Below are 15,844 nucleotides of genomic sequence, written 5' to 3' on the forward strand. Positions count from 1 at the left end.
CTGATGCCATACATGCCCTAGCCTTCCTCTTTTAACCATACTAACACTCAGCTTTGTTCATTATACTTACAATATTGTGTTACCATCACACAGTATTGTGCTATCCATTTCTGAATCTTTACAATCAATTTTGTTAAACATTCTACATTCCTTCAGCATCAAATGCCCAATCTCGGCTTCCTGTCTATCTCGTGATAACCTGAGTTCTCAACTTTAATTCTCAAAGTTTGCTCATTATAGTTAGTTCATATTAGTGAGTCCATATGGTATTTGTCCTTTGGTTTCTGGCTTATTTCTCTAAACATAATGTTCTCAAAGTTCATTCACGTTGTTGCATGCGTCATGACTTTATTCCATCTCACAGCTGCATAATATTTCATTGTAGGTATATACCACAGTTTGTTTATCCACTCGTCAGCTGAAGGACATTTGGGTTGTTTCCATCAATTGGCAATTGTGAATAATGCTGCTATGAACATCAGTGTGCAAATGTCTGTCGTGTTCCTGCTTTCAGTTCTTTCATATCTAGTAATAGGATTGCTGGATCATACGGTAATTCTAAACTTAGCTTCCTGAGGAATCACCAAACTGCCTTCCAGAGTGGCTGCACCATTTTACATTCCCCCCAACAGTGAATAAGTTTACCTATTTCTCCACATCCTCTCAGTACTTGTAGTTTTTTTTTTGTTGTTTTTTTGTGTTTTTTTTTTTATAATGGCCATTCTAGCAGGTGTGAGATGATATCTCACTGTGGTTTTTATTTGCATCTCCCTACTAGCTAATGAAGTTAAGCATCTTTTCATATGCTGTTGAGTATTTCCTCTTTGGAAAAATGTCTATCTATGTCTTTTGCTCATTTTTTAATTGGGTTGTTTGTCTTTTTGTTGTTGAGTTGTAGGATCTCTTTATATATTCTGGATATTAAACCCTTATCAGATATGTTGTTTCTAAATATTGTCTCCTACTGCATAGGCTGCCTTTTTACATTCCTGACAAAGTCCTTTGGTACCCAAAAGTATTCAGTTTTGAGGAGATCCCATATGTCTGTTTCTTCTTTCATTGCTTGTGCTTTGGGTGTATAACTTATTCTTTATAAGAGATCTTCACCTATTCTGGATACTTATCCTTTATTGGTTACATATGTTGCATACATTTTCTCCCAGTTTGCAGCTTTGTCTCTTTGCTCTCTTTATCAAGTCTTCTGATGAATATATGTTCTTGAATTTTTTGGAGTAAAATGAATCAAATTTTAACATTATGTTTTGCACTTTCATGTCTCTTTTGATAAAGCCTTTCCTATACCTGAGGTCATGATATTTTCTCATGTTTTCTTCTAAAACTTAAGAAAAAATTGTCTTTCATATTTTGGTCTTTAATTCATCTGGAGTTTCAGTTTTGGGATAGTGTAAGGTAAGGATCTAATTTCCTCCCCCCCCCCCATATGGATAACCAATTGTCTGTTTAACTAAAAAATCTACTCTTTCCCCTTTGATTCACAGGGCCATATCTATTCTAAGTAACAAATTTCCTTATGTCTGTTTCTGGACTCGAAATTTTGTTCCATTGGTTTGTCATACTGTGTCAATAATCACATTGTCTTAATTAATGCATTTCATAATAAGTCTTGATAGCTGATAAATTATGGTAGTCACCAGGACTGTTTACCAGATATTTCTAGTTCTTCCCCTGTTCTGCTTTGCTAAAGCTGCTGGAATGCAAAATACTGGAAATACCCCTTTTATAAAGGGGATTTATTAGGTTACAAGTTTACAATTCAAAGGCAATAAAAGTGTCCAAATTAAGGCATCAACAAGAGGATATCTTCACTGAAGAATGACCTATGGCATCTGGGGCTCCTCTGTCACATGGGAAGGCACATGGCCAGAGTCTGATGGCCCTCTCCTGGTGTTACTGTCTAGTTTCCGTTGCTTTCTCCAGAATGTCTCTGGGCTTCTGTCTTAGCTTCTTTCTCTCTCTCACCTCCTGTGTGTCCTTGCTTGTTTCTCCCAGGGCATTTCTCTTTAAGCATCTGGGGGTCCTCTCTTAGCTTCTCCGGGGCAAACTCTAGATTTCTTCTCTTAGCTTCTCAGCTGGTTCTGTTTTCAATAGCTGTCTCCAAAATGTCTCTGGGCATTTTCTCTCTAAGCATCTCTGAGCTCTCTCTAAAATGTCTCTGCCTTTTATCCTTTTGTTCCTGTTTGCTAATGTGCCATTATGCAAAATACCAGAGATGGATTGAGTTTTATAAAGGAGATTTATTAGGTTACAAGTTTACAGTTCTAAGGCCATAAACGTGTCCAAACTAAAGTATCAACAAGAGGATATTTTCACTGAAGAATGGCCGAGGACATTTGGAACACCTCTGTCAGCTGGGAAACCACATGGCTGACGATTGCTGGTCCTTTGCTCCCAGGTTCTGGTTTCAAAATGGCTTTCTCCAAAATGACTCTGGGTTCTGTCTTTGCTCCTCTCTCTCAGCTCCTCTGCATCTTTGCTTCCTTCTCCCAGGGCATTTCTCTCTAAGCATCTGGGGGTCCTTTCTTAGCTTCTCCAGGGCAAATTCTGGGCTTCATCTCTTAGTTTAGCATCTCCAAGCACCTCTAAGTGTCAGCAAGCATCCAGGTCTGTGTTGGCTCTTAGCTTCTCTCTTAAATACTCCAGTGAACTAATCAAGACCTACCCTGAATGAGCAGGGTCTACACCTCCATGGAAATAATTTAGTTAAAGGTATCACCCACAGTTGGGTGAGTCACCATCTCCACGGCAGCATTCAATCAAGAGGTTTCACCCTAATCAAAAAACTAATAAATCTGCCCACACAAGATTGCATTAAAGAACATGGTTTTTGGGTGGACGTAATATATCCAACCCAGCACACCTATCATAGAGGATGCCAGTAAAGACAATTAAGACCCACCTTGAACAGGCAGGGTCACATCTCCATGGAAACAATATGATCAAAAGATCCCACCCACAGTAAGAAGTCTGTACCCAAAAGATTGGAATAAAAGAACATGGATATTGTGGGGTACATAATAGATTCAAACCAGCACATCCCCCTTTCAAGAAAATTATAGGATCACACTTCCTGGTCCCCTTTTGATTCAGTGGGGACATATGATTAATTCTGGTCAATGTATTATAAGCAGAAGTGACCTGTAATACTTCTTGGTTGGGCATTTAATTGCTTGTAGAACACCCTCCAGAGCTCTTTTCTCTCTGGTTTAGCAACTAGTATTATGAAACATGGTTGCAGCTTTGGCACCTGAGCTCCTGATTGACTATAATCAGTAGAGTTTCTCTACTAATCTGCAGTGGACAAGTAATGTAAAAGAGAAATAAATCTTTGATATGTTTGCCACTGAGACTTTAGGATTGTTTATTACCATAGCATAACCTAGCCTATCCTGACCGATATATAGAGCAAGTTGCTCACTTAATTGTTCTTCTTTAGGAGGGTCTTGTCTATTCTTCACTGTTCATTCTGTCACATAAATTTCAGAATCTGCTTTTCAAGTTCCAGGAAAAATCTGCTGGTCAGAGAACAGATTACTGCCACCACATGGAAAACAGTCAGCATCAGCTAATAAAGTTGAAAATAAACGTATGTTCCACTCCGGGGTATGTACGCAAGAAAAATGTATACGTACACATAAACAAGAGACATGTACAAGAATGTTCTTAGCCAAATAAAAAACTGGAAACAACCCATATGACTACTGACAGTAGATGGATAAACAAACAGTGGTTTATTCACACAATGAAATATAACACAGCAATGAAAATGAATAAACTAGACCTGTGTACAACATGGATAAATCTCATAAACATACTGCTGAGCTAAAGATGACACAAAAATTTTTACACAGAATGATTCCACTTAAAGTAAAATTTTAATTAGACTGTTTAATAACAGAGATAGGTAGCAAAATTACCAAATAAGTAAGTGATTATCACAAACATGAGAATAGTGGTTACACCTGGGGAGACGGAAGTAAGTGATTGAGAAAGGAAAGCAATGCCTGTGGTGTTGGCAATATTCTATTTTGATCTGAATGGGTGTCACAAGGGTGTTTGCTTTATGACTACTCATTAGAAAGGGTCTCTATGGTGGGGGGTGTTGCATAATTGTCTTACACCTTTTTTGTTAGACTTATTCATACCTACTTATACTTTGTGGCTATTATAAAAAACTATCTTTTAAGTTGTATTTTCTAATTGTTGGTTGCTAGTGTATAGAAATGCAATTGAACATTACACATTGATCTTATATGCAAAAGCCTGCTAAACTCTTTTATTGATCTATTGGTTTATCTGTAGATTCTTTGAATTTATTTTTTTTAACAGTCAATCACATCATCTGCAAATAATCAAAACTTTGTTTTTTTATACCTTTCTTTTATCTTATTATACTGACTAGTACCTAGCTCTAGTTCAATACTGAATTATATTATTTTTATATTCTATAAAACATATTTTTTAAGTGGGGCCAAAAAGAGACATCTTACAGGAGAACCCAGGTGCTGACTGTCCACCCCAGGCTTACTCCTTCTCCCTACATTCATCGTCCCTTCCCTGCTCTTGGAAAATGAATTCCTCTAGCCTGGATAAAGGAATACTGCTTGGAAACTATAGCTATTCTAACGACTTAAATTTCTCAGCTACTAGCAACATGTTCAGCACATCCATGTTTTCAAATTAATTAATCTGCATTACAAGTTTATTTACAATTTTCAAATTGAAGTTGTATTATAATTGAAAGAGTGCAATGTGTAAACTACAGTCCAATTATTTAACATTTATGGAGCACTGAGAGATTGAAAAGCACTTTAGAAAAAAAATCGTATCTTTAATACACTCCCCACAAAGCAAAAAAGGCAGTGAAGGAAAATAAATCTAAGAGATCAGACAGTGATGTGGTGAGGAAAGCACCAAAATTCCAACACATTCCCAGAATTATGAAGACCCAAAATAAAAACTTTGATCCCCTAAATTTATCTATCCATCACAAGCAATCACATCTCAGAAAGGGTCCCAAGATACTTCCTCAGCTCCAATAGTTTGAAAAACAACTTCCCTTCTTAGATATCTCAGGGGGTGTCCTATCAAGTCTGGTGGTTAGCTTTCTTCATCTCTCTGGCTTATATAATGATATTGATTTATATTAAATTAACAATTTGTCCCTCTGGAAAATGAAATATAACAGTGTGGCACACATTTCTCCAGAGTCCCACCTGGATCAGTGAAGAATATGGCACAGTCTTGGCTCATCATGGGCATATAAATTCTATCATCCCTTCCTGATACAGACAAGAGTGTTCACTTTGGGGAAATTTCTCTACCAGGGATTTCTCCAGGATTCACATAATCCTTGTTTTTTTGCCTTGTTGTGTTTTTTTGTTTGTGTTTCTTTGTTTGTTTTTGTTTTGCTTTGTTTTAATGCCACGAACCAGACTTTCCTTGGACTTGCTGACAAAGGGGCCACGCCGTTTCTTGTTTATCTAAAATTAGATACTTAATGTCAACGTACCATTCAGAATATCAGGCCACACACTCTTTTAGCAGGACTTCTGTCTGAATGGGCATAGTCAAAAATGTAACAATCAACTTGTAAAAAAATTGGGTTTTATTAAATGTTGTATTTGAACTTTCCAATTAACCAATAATTTATTCTATGTTTTACTAAAAGTTAACAATGGTTTCAAACAAAGGGTGAAGAAAAAAGATGTTTGTGACGCAAGTGGCAAGAAGTTCAGAAGACTTAGGTATCTCTTCCTAAAGATATCTATCATGGACTAAATAGTGATGCTAGTAGATGACCTTACATTTAGTATTATAAGCTAGAAAGAGGTGAATAGTTCTATGAATGGAAAAAAGCCAAGGTCTCATTTACCTGTGTTAGTTCATTTGCAGTGATACAGAATTTGCTTTTTCATGCCCTCACCCTTAGACAGAATCTACATTTTCCCCTTCCCACTAGTCTAGATCCTAAAGAGGTCTTGTTTTCCACTCTCCTATGCCTTTTAAGAATGCTAAGTATAGGTTATCTTATCACCAGGATATAGTATTACTGCCTAAAAATAAAAGAAACAGACTCTGGTCAATCAACACCACCAGCAGATATAAAGAAGAAATCTTCCTCTTTTTTAAAAGAATCTTCCTAAACAGTTTCCACTTTGCTGCACACATGGTCTCCCTTGCCTCCTGGAGAGGAAGACACACTCAGACCAGAAAAAGGTGCTTATGCCCCTACTCACTTACTAGCAAGCAGATTCTGGAAAGTCAGCCTTTCATCTGCCCAACTGTGTAACATATGCATTGCCAGTCCTCCATGTGTGCCAAGTTTGATGCAAGATCTATTCTGTCAGCAGCCACTTTCACCAGAGTTTTTTGTTTCGCTCTTACACATCTCCTTTGAAAGCTCTGCAGTAATAAGCACGTTTTACTGTACTTTCTTATTCTAGCACATGCCTCAATAGTTCAAAAAAACTTAAGATATGTTTTCTCTTCTTCTTCTCCCTTACCCCATCCGTCTTTATTTTTCACACTTACTGTAAGACATTAGTAAAATAAGAATCAAATCACAAGATTCATATCCAAAAACAAAAAAAAAAGTGATGCTGTATCCAAAGTCTTGCTGATCAAAAAAAAATTTTTTTTTGAGTCACTTGTTATAAATAACCAATATAACTGGGGAATTCTAGATTTTCTGGGCACAATTCCTTCTCTAAGATGTAAGATCAACCAAATAAAACACATTCTGATCACATTCAAGCATTCTTGTAACAAACCAAGAATTCAGACTTCATGAGACTGAAAAATGACTCTGGAAGTTCACTGGGAACTCAGGAACTCATCCAATCACAAATTATCCATTGTACATCTGGACCAAGAAAGCACAGGGATGCTACCGTGTTGGAAGAGCAGATAAAGTAATAGAGAATTGGCCCTTTACACATCTCAATTCTTCCTTTTTAGCAGTATATCCAAAATCTCTGAATCAGAAATCTCTCATTTTACACCATTTTCTTTGACTCTAAATGAATCTCCAGTTTCATTTCCTTCTGAAATAAAAAATCTGGAGCCAGATGATGCACAGGGTAGAGAACTAATATAAAAAAATTTATTAACTGTGGTAATGGGGAATATTACAGGAATGGGAAAACGGGAAATATTTGGTACTGGCATTTCTCAATAGGAAGAGGTTATTGCTAAGCTTACCTCTAAAAAACAATAGTTAATTTAATTAAAAATACTTTGTTTATAATTTCAAAGCAAAAACATAAAACTAGCTTTTCAGATAAACACTCAAAATAGAAGTACACTTGAATACCATCCTATCACATTAAATAGAGTTGTAAGGGCAAAAAATGTCCAGAAAAACAGACTACCAAAGCCAAGTAGTAATTCTCTGAAGCAAGCAAAACTAATCATATCCATCTTTTGTACTAAACCACAAGCAGATAATTAATAAATTCTTTAGCATCTCCCGATTAACTGAACCACCTCAGTGCTGATCATTGGGAAACCTAACGGGAAGGAGAAGAAACAAATTTGAAGTACTCACCTTGAGAGCACAAAAGATGCAGGAATCTCCCATGCACTTGTGAGTTGTGAGTTGCCTAAAGCTACGTCGGAAGATGTCCAAATGCCATAAAACCTGGTGTAAAGGGGGAAACACTTCTTTATTCTATGCCACCATTTAATTTTAAATTAAAGAGTTCAACCAAATACAGGTAATGATTATAGAAGACATCTTTAGCTCCAAGAGAAAAGCTCATTCTAGTAATTAAAATAAATGTTAAAAAAGTGAGGTATCTAACAAGAGGGGAAATGACCATGTCCAGGTAAAGACATTCATTTATATGATCATGTAGTAAGGGTCATAGAGAAAATATAGCATGACATACATGAAATATGATCCTGAAGATGAAATATGTGGATTAAAAGCTGTAGAATAAGTGTTTTATTGGTGGCCCATGTAAAAAAAAACAAGATTATTTTAAAATTTATTTTAGAAGTTTGAATGGTAGCGTGGAATTTTGTCTTTGTTAGAGTTCTCAATTTTTAGATCTTCCTGAGAGAGGTGTGACCTCCTTAAGTCAATAGGATAAAAATAACAGTGATATAAACAATGATAAATCATGTTAATAGAATGTTTCCTTGATATGATGTGATGAGAATTGCATTTTCCTTCTGTGATCTTCCTCCCAAAACTTATAACCCCAGTCTAATCATGAGAAAAGTATCAGGCAAATTCTAATTGAGGGGTATCCTAGAAATACTTGACCCAATACTCCCCAAAACTGTCAAGGACATCAAAAAACAAGGAACTCCTGAGAAACTGTCACAGCCTAGAGGAGCCTAAGGAGACGTGATAAGTGAATGTAATGTAGTATCCTGGATAGGATCCTGGAACAAAAAAGGACCTTAGGTAAAAACTAAAGAAGTCTGAATAAACTACAGACTTCAATTTTAAAAAGTAAAACAATGGCATAGTATATAGTACAACGACTTAGGAAGCTCTCCTGCCTGGAAAATATTTAATGGCATAATATATCAAAAAGTACTACCTCTAGAGCCCCATGTCAGAGCACACCTTTGGAGCTTCTTCTGACTTACAAGTCTCAAGGTATATATTCTAAAATTTCTTTGAAACATGATATGTTTCCAAGTAAATAACACCTTTTTATAATGAATGTAAAGGATTTAACACATCTATTAACTTTAATATTAGGTCAGAGCAATAATTACTTTCAACTTATAACATGATTATTTATAATATACAATCCAAAACCATCAATAACCTGACCCATAAGTATGGATATAGAAATGTATGTGTGTGTGCATATGGCACTGGAATTTAGAAGAAAAAGTTATAAATATTATTTTATTCAACTGACGGTATAGATAGAAGATACAAAAAGTAACAGAATTACAGTAACAGGACTATGGCCAAGAAGGCACTAAACATACCGTCTATACCAATACTCTGCTTTGCCTGCTTCTAAATTACAAGAATTATCAGTATATTCAAAGTCACTCAAAAACCTAATATGCACCATCTAGGTAAAACTTAACCAACCTCATGCCATCTGTAAGAAATTTGTGGTAGCAATTAAGAAAAGTTCTTAAAGTCATTTTATGCGCTTGACAGCCTAGGATATTTTAATGTTTTCAAGTAAAAACTTAAAAATAGAGAATATGATATTTTTGTTACATAAATAAGCTTGACAAAATTCTTGCATTATGAATGAGGAAACTGAGACACTATTACTCATACAAGATCACAAGCTATTCTACAGAAAGGCTAAAACTAGAATCCAAGTCTCCTAATTCCCAAGTACAGGGTTCCCTTATACTACACTATCTTTTCTTTTCTTCCCTCATAACAACCTATTTTCTCATTCCATCTAAGGAGTAAAGCTCATATTTCACACAAGTATAATTATTCTGTTGGGTGGCAAATTTCATTTACTTTTTACTCTGAAAAGCAGAAAATACAGAAAAGTAACTACTTGAAGGCCCGGCAAAAGGGGATGAACCTAAAGCTCTGTGGGCCTGACTAGGTAAAGTAGATAGACAGGAAGGTTTAGGATTCTGAGACCACTGAGGCAGCAAGGAGCACCAAAAGGGAAATCCTGAGGTAGACAATCACCTTATGGGAATTCATTTTCCACTAGCTCTGTTCAGGCATATCTGACCAGACCCTGACCAAGAGCCATTACAGGAGAGCTCAGAGGGAGATGAAGAACTAGATAGTCAAAAGCTGGTGTGCTAAGAGCCTGAATACTATGAAACAGGAATAATACACATGAAAATCTGACTTGTGGAAATAATTTTTTCTTTCTATACTAGAGTAAAGCAATTGGCTGATAAGACAGCTCTAAAGGAAAACGAAGAAGCAGTAGAGACTGTTCAGGAAAACAATCAATAAACTGGTAGAAAGATCACCTACTTGGTCCAGGTTCCTCCCTTTAGGCAGGTAAGTAGTAGAAGTTACATTTACTATTTTTTGTTAGTATTACTAATTGCCTTTTTACAAACAAGGTAATTGAGATTCAAAGGATAAAGTGACTCGCCTGAGATTATACAGATAAACCAAATTATCTCAGGCTGCTGGCTTTAGAGACTATCAAGTAAACATAAAAACGTTATCAGAAAGACAGTTCCAGCAGCTAAATGTTCATCAAAAATTAAGAAATTATCCTTACCTGCAGGGCACTATTGAGGAAGCAGCTATTTTGTCCTGGCTCGTTGCTAAGGCCTTTGCTGGGAGCTATGGAGGTTGAGCTTCGGGGCGCAAACATCCCTTGGACACCACCGCGGCCCCCTGAAAAATAATTCCTCTTCCAAGACATTATTGTTCACATTTAGCCTGAAAACACACAGAAGGTTTTATATCTTTTGGGAAAGGAGTTTCTGATGAAGTCCTCAATAGAAAGAGAAATCCAGAAGTCAGTGAACTTATATTGAAAGACTTTGAGTTTACAACCTTCATATAGGCAGCTCAAGGGACTGAGGTATCCTCTTAGATCCAGATGACAGAGCCATCCTTTACTTGCTCCAAACAATGTCCAAAATGTAACATGGCACAGGATTAATGCAAACAGAGAAATTCTTAAATAATTGCGTCCTTGTATGTTTCTTGAACTACATCTATAAAATCCTGGCAAAGTGGCTATAATCCTCAACTCCAACAGCATCCAGGATCAGGGTAAGATGTGTTCTTTAGGCTTGTATATAATGCTTCTTACGGACTGAAGATTTTTCCAACTAGAAGGAGAGGCAGACAGATAAGCAGGACTCCAACATAAGCTTCCTCGCCCTCTATTGCCCTGTCCCATCATCTTCTGAAGTAAAAAGGGTAACTCAATTTCTGAGCAACTGATATAGATTCCACAAAATTAAGAAGTCTGTTTGAATTATATGGAACTTTTGTTGATGTTACTGTTGCTCTATAATGTGCCCACAACTTCTTCTATCGTCCCATCCAGATTTTCAGAAAGTCTCTTCTCTGCTTTTCTTCTGTGACTGGAATAGCCAGCTGTGCCAGAGAGCTTTAACAAGAAAGAAAAAAAAATCAAAAGCTTGCGTCACTTAATGACTCTACTGGCTTTATGCTGTTCTGCCAAGATCAACTTTGCCTCACCTCTCACTATAAACTTGAAACCTTGGCAAACAATGCCAAAAAAAAAAAAAAAAAAGGGAGGAAGGGAGGGAGAGACGGAGGAAGGAAGGAAGGAAGGAAGGAAGGAAGGAAGGAAGGAAGGAAGGAAGGAAAGAAAGGAAAGGAAAGGAAGGAAGGACGAACAACAAAGAAAACCACTCACACCAAAGAGGGAAAAAAAAAGTGTGAGCAATACAAACTTTTCAGATTCAAGCTAACAAAAAAATCACCAAGTAAGTACATACCAAACTGGGAATCGAAACAATTTCCTTTGGATTTTATGAGAAAAGAACTTCTTTTCAAAGGGTGTTTTACATGTGTATGACTATGAAAGCCTGTTTAAAGATGGGAGGGCCAAGTTATCAGTCTGGACTCTGCTCTGAGTGAAGATGTCCCATCCCAGAGAGACACTTATGATGAGCAAACCACATGTCCTTAACATATAGTCCAGAGAGAACTAAATCTTCTGCCCTGTTTGTTTGTTTGATTTCTGCTAGAGGATCAGAGAGAGAATTTGGGTTACAAATCACTTAATCATCTGGTTATATCTGAGGGGCTCACAGTCAAAGGCCATCCATTGACCAATTTTAGTTTTCAACTAATTAAAATGCCAGTGAGGCAACAGGGAGTAATACCAAAGCAAGCACCTTCCCTGGAAGGAAATGCTTCTAATTTCCAGCTTCAAGTTTTCCTATAAAGTTGCAACGTCCACATATGGAAAAAAATTAAAATAAAAGCGTTAAGTTTGGCTTCTAACACTCCCAAGCTTCTCCCTTCCTTCTCCCCATCATATCCATAACCTAAAATAATAAAAATTCTATAACATCTTAATTATTCTCTGGGAAATAATCTAGCTCTATCCCCACTATCTCCGGTGGAAAAACTGAGACACATGAATATTTAATGGTTGCACAAGCTTGTTTTTTTTCCTTTTCTAAATTCCCAGACTATTTATAACCTGCATGTCACAATTAAAGTATTTGATTATTTACTATACTCTCATATTATTCTCTATTTGTCTCTATTACTCTGTTTTATATGGTGTCAGTCATATATGACAAATACGACTATATGAAATGAACACTAACTAGTGTCAGGTATGTGCTACAATAGTTCTTAACAGATAGGTATTAATAGTCCCATTTTACAGAAGAGTAAAACGAGGCTTAAAGAGATTAAACTTTCCCAATTCAAATCTGACAAACGGGAGAGAGAGAATTGTTTGACTATTACAGTGTGATAATTATATATTATATTATATTACTCCAAAAGCTACTGTCACAGTGCTGGTCATTAAGGGGGCACTCAGTACTGTCTGATGATTAACTTGGCACCAGGAAAGAACCCAGATTTCCCACACAGACTATGAGACCCTCAACTCTACACACACCCTCATAGATGCCCCATGTGCAGCCACTAAGCAACTTCCAACAAGCCATGCAGCATTCCTTCAGCTCAACTGCTGCAAAGGAATCACAAGTAACAAGGCTCCACTTTCTCACAGCCAAAAGGACTTGGCAGGCAGGTGGGGTTTCCAGTATCCACATTAGGAGATTACTGAAACTCAGCCTGCCCTATGACACACACTCTTAAGTACAGGGAGTAAAGGAGAAAAAAGGTAGTAGCAGAAAAAATTCTCAAGCTCTGAATGGCAGCATTATGTAGGATAAGGCAATAAGTCTCCAACTTGCTTTAGGTGTGTCAGAAACTAGAGGTGAGAGCCAAAAAGAACAAAGCCAAGAGAAGCAGTAACAAATAGTCCAGAGAAAGACTGATGATAAATTTAAAATATCTCACATAAGATGTAGGTTCAGCACCAAACAACACAATCCTCCCACCAGTACCCTTTTAAAGAAAATATATGAAAAAATAAATCCTAGTTCTACCTATGTGGCTTTAACAATCTATTTTTAAAAAGAATACGAAATTAGGAAATACTGAAATATTTAGAAGTAAAGGGGCATAATGCCTGCAATTTACTCTCAAATGGTTCAGAAGAAAAAAATATATATAGAGAGAGTGATAAATGGAGCAAAGTGTTAACAATAGGAGAATCTGGGTGAAGAGTATAGAGGAATTCTTTGTAACATTTCTTGCAAATTGCAAATTTCTTTAAGTTGCAAACTTTTTTATAAGTTGGAAGGAATTAATATCTGCAAAAAAAAAGTCTAAATTATTTAAAAATTACCTTGCATTGTATACAGCATTAGTGATTCAACTCAGAATTGTGACTAATGTCATTAAACTGGTAGATAATTCCATGCCAGATTGGCAATTACAAACTAAAAAAGAAAAAATTAAAAAAAGGAGAAAGAGAGGAGAAAAGAGAAAAACAAAAAATTTAGATGAGGACTAAATAAAATGAAATAAAACTCTATTTTTATGAAAAGGACTCAAAACATACTAAATGGTACAATTAAATGTTTTGTGTCAAGTTGTTTTAAGGAGCAAGTGATATAGAGTAACTGTGATATAATGCAAAGAGAACTAATATTAAACATGGAGTAAGAAGACATAGGTTCAATTTCTTTTTATACTCCCTGTGCCAGTTTGGATGTATTAAGTTCCCCCAAAATGCCATTATCTTTGATGCAATTTTGTGGGGGCAGATGTATTAGTGTTGATTAGGCTGGAATCTTTGATTGAGTATTTCCATGGAGACGTGACTCAATCAACTGGGAGAGACCATTGATTGGATAATTTCCATGGAGGTGTTGGCCCGACAGTAGGTCTTTATTAAATCACTGGAGTCCTATAAAAAGAGTTCACAGATAGAAGGAGCTGAGACCAACTGAGAGTGACATTTTGAAGAGAGCTGCAGCTGAGACAGACATTTTGAAGATGGCCATTGAAAGCTGACATTTTGGAGAATGCTATTTGGAAATGTAACCTGGGAGCAAGCAGATGCCAGCCACATGCCTTCCCAGCTAACAGAGGTTTTCCAGACGCCAATGGACTTTCTCCAGTGAAGGTAACCTATTGCGATGCCTTACCTTGGACACTTTATGGGCTTAAGACCGTAACTTTGTAACCTAATAAATCCCCTTTATAATAGCCAATCCATTTCTGGTATTTTGCATTACAGCAGCATTAGCAAACCAGAACACTCCCAAACTACTTAGATGTTCTAAACTTTGTTTTCTGAGTCTATAAAATGATAATAAAATATTTATTTTACACAATGATCAAAATTTAATGCAGTAACATGTAAAAGCATTATCAAGTTCTCAAAATAAAGAACAAGTAATGAGTACTGGGAATGAGTGAATTGCTATGCCTATACACAGAAAGGTAAGTTTTGTTTTGAGGACCTCAGAATACCAGTACGTTGTAAGCCCCCAGGAATAAGGCTTCTAATTGCATAAAAAGAAAGATAGGCCTCACATAGGATAAGTAATTTAGCTAAATGCTACAAGAAACATTTGAATTTCACAATAATTTTTAAAACACAAAATTTGACTAGCAAAGGCAAATAACTGAGGCTATTATAAGATCTAGGGCAACATTTTAGAAGATCTACAAAGAATGGCCATGTTCAACTATCAATGATTCAAATGGAAAAACCACGAATGGTATCTCAGTTTCTAATGAAGAGACAGTAGTCCCATTACTTGTGATTAAAGCCAAAGTAACCCAAACATTAGGCAGTCAAACTGTACCACACTGAGATATCTAAACAGTTTAATCAGAGAAAGATTCTTATATTTCTGGCTTCTGTTATTCTATATAGCATTTTACTTGTAATTTACTTAAGAAACCATATATGCATTGGTAAATCAACAGCTAAATTACCTCAAATCCTTGGTAAATTCTACCTGTCAATAATTCCAAACCATTATCTATAATACCTTGTGAATTATGTGAGGATTAAAATTAGTTAATACATGTAAAGTGCTAATATCAATGCCTGGCTTACAGTAATTACTATATAAATGTTTGTTATTATCTTTCAAACATTCCCTCTTTACTCACTCTTTTCCTTTTAAAGATAACCAGACACAAGTCTCCTATATTCTTAAAAACAACAGCAACAACAAAATCCACTTTGAAGTTCCTGACTTCTATGCCTATTGTCCTAAATTTCTTCAACCATTCACTACTAAATATCTCTACAATTAATAATTTACCACTGCTGCCTCCCCTTACTCACCGTCAATCTCATCAGAACAGGTACCGCTCCCTCACCAGTTTTACTTCATAGAATATTCACTTTCTAAAGAAATCTAATTTCAAAGCCTAATGGATTTTTCCATAGCCTTCATTCTTCTTAACTTTTCAGCAGCAAGTAACAGTTCTGGCCATCCCACTCTTGTAGGCTGCTTTGGATATACTGAATTAATAAGAGTACGGGAGAATGAAAAAAATGAAAGACTAACAAATGAACACTGGCTCTCCTACTGCTCTTCAAGTTCATTTTCTTTCTCCTTTGCTGCTTTCTTCGCATTCCCTAAAGTTTAAATCAGATCTTCTTGATCTTTCCAATAGCCCCACCCTTGGTGTTCTCATCCCCTTTCTCCCTGACAACTTCAACCACCACTTCTGAACTGATACATCACAAATCCAAGACCCTTAAAGCCAAATTACTAACTACTTGCACATGGCCCACTTTCATAATAAGTTCAATATGTCCAAATACGAAGTCACCTCCTTCTTCCAAAAACCAATTTCTCCTCT

At 36.3% G+C, this 15,844-nt stretch overlaps 1 protein-coding gene across 11 annotated transcripts in view; it reads right to left on the reverse strand.

The window, feature by feature from the left end:
• USP54 (ubiquitin specific peptidase 54) overlaps window positions 1-15,844 on the reverse strand; it is a 175,335-nt gene that overhangs the window by 66,344 nt on the left and 93,147 nt on the right. For 8 of the 11 annotated variants that reach the window (XR_005211808.1, XM_037804115.1, XM_037804116.1 and 5 more), the window contains exons 2-3: window positions 10,215-11,060; window positions 7,568-7,660 (exon numbers count right to left, since the gene is read on the reverse strand). Coding sequence is in view for 8 of the 11 variants with exons in the window: in XM_037804115.1 (XP_037660043.1) it covers window positions 7,568-7,660; window positions 10,215-10,361 (240 nt within the window). In the remaining 3 variants the exon portion in view is untranslated. Of the gene's footprint in view, window positions 1-7,567; window positions 7,661-10,214; window positions 11,061-15,844 lie in introns of those variants that run through there. The other 3 variants (XM_037804120.1, XM_037804119.1, XM_037804117.1) reach the window with 2 other exon arrangements.

This window comes from Choloepus didactylus, chromosome 15 (assembly GCF_015220235.1).
Source record: "Choloepus didactylus isolate mChoDid1 chromosome 15, mChoDid1.pri, whole genome shotgun sequence".
Lineage (NCBI taxonomy): Eukaryota > Metazoa > Chordata > Mammalia > Pilosa > Megalonychidae > Choloepus > Choloepus didactylus.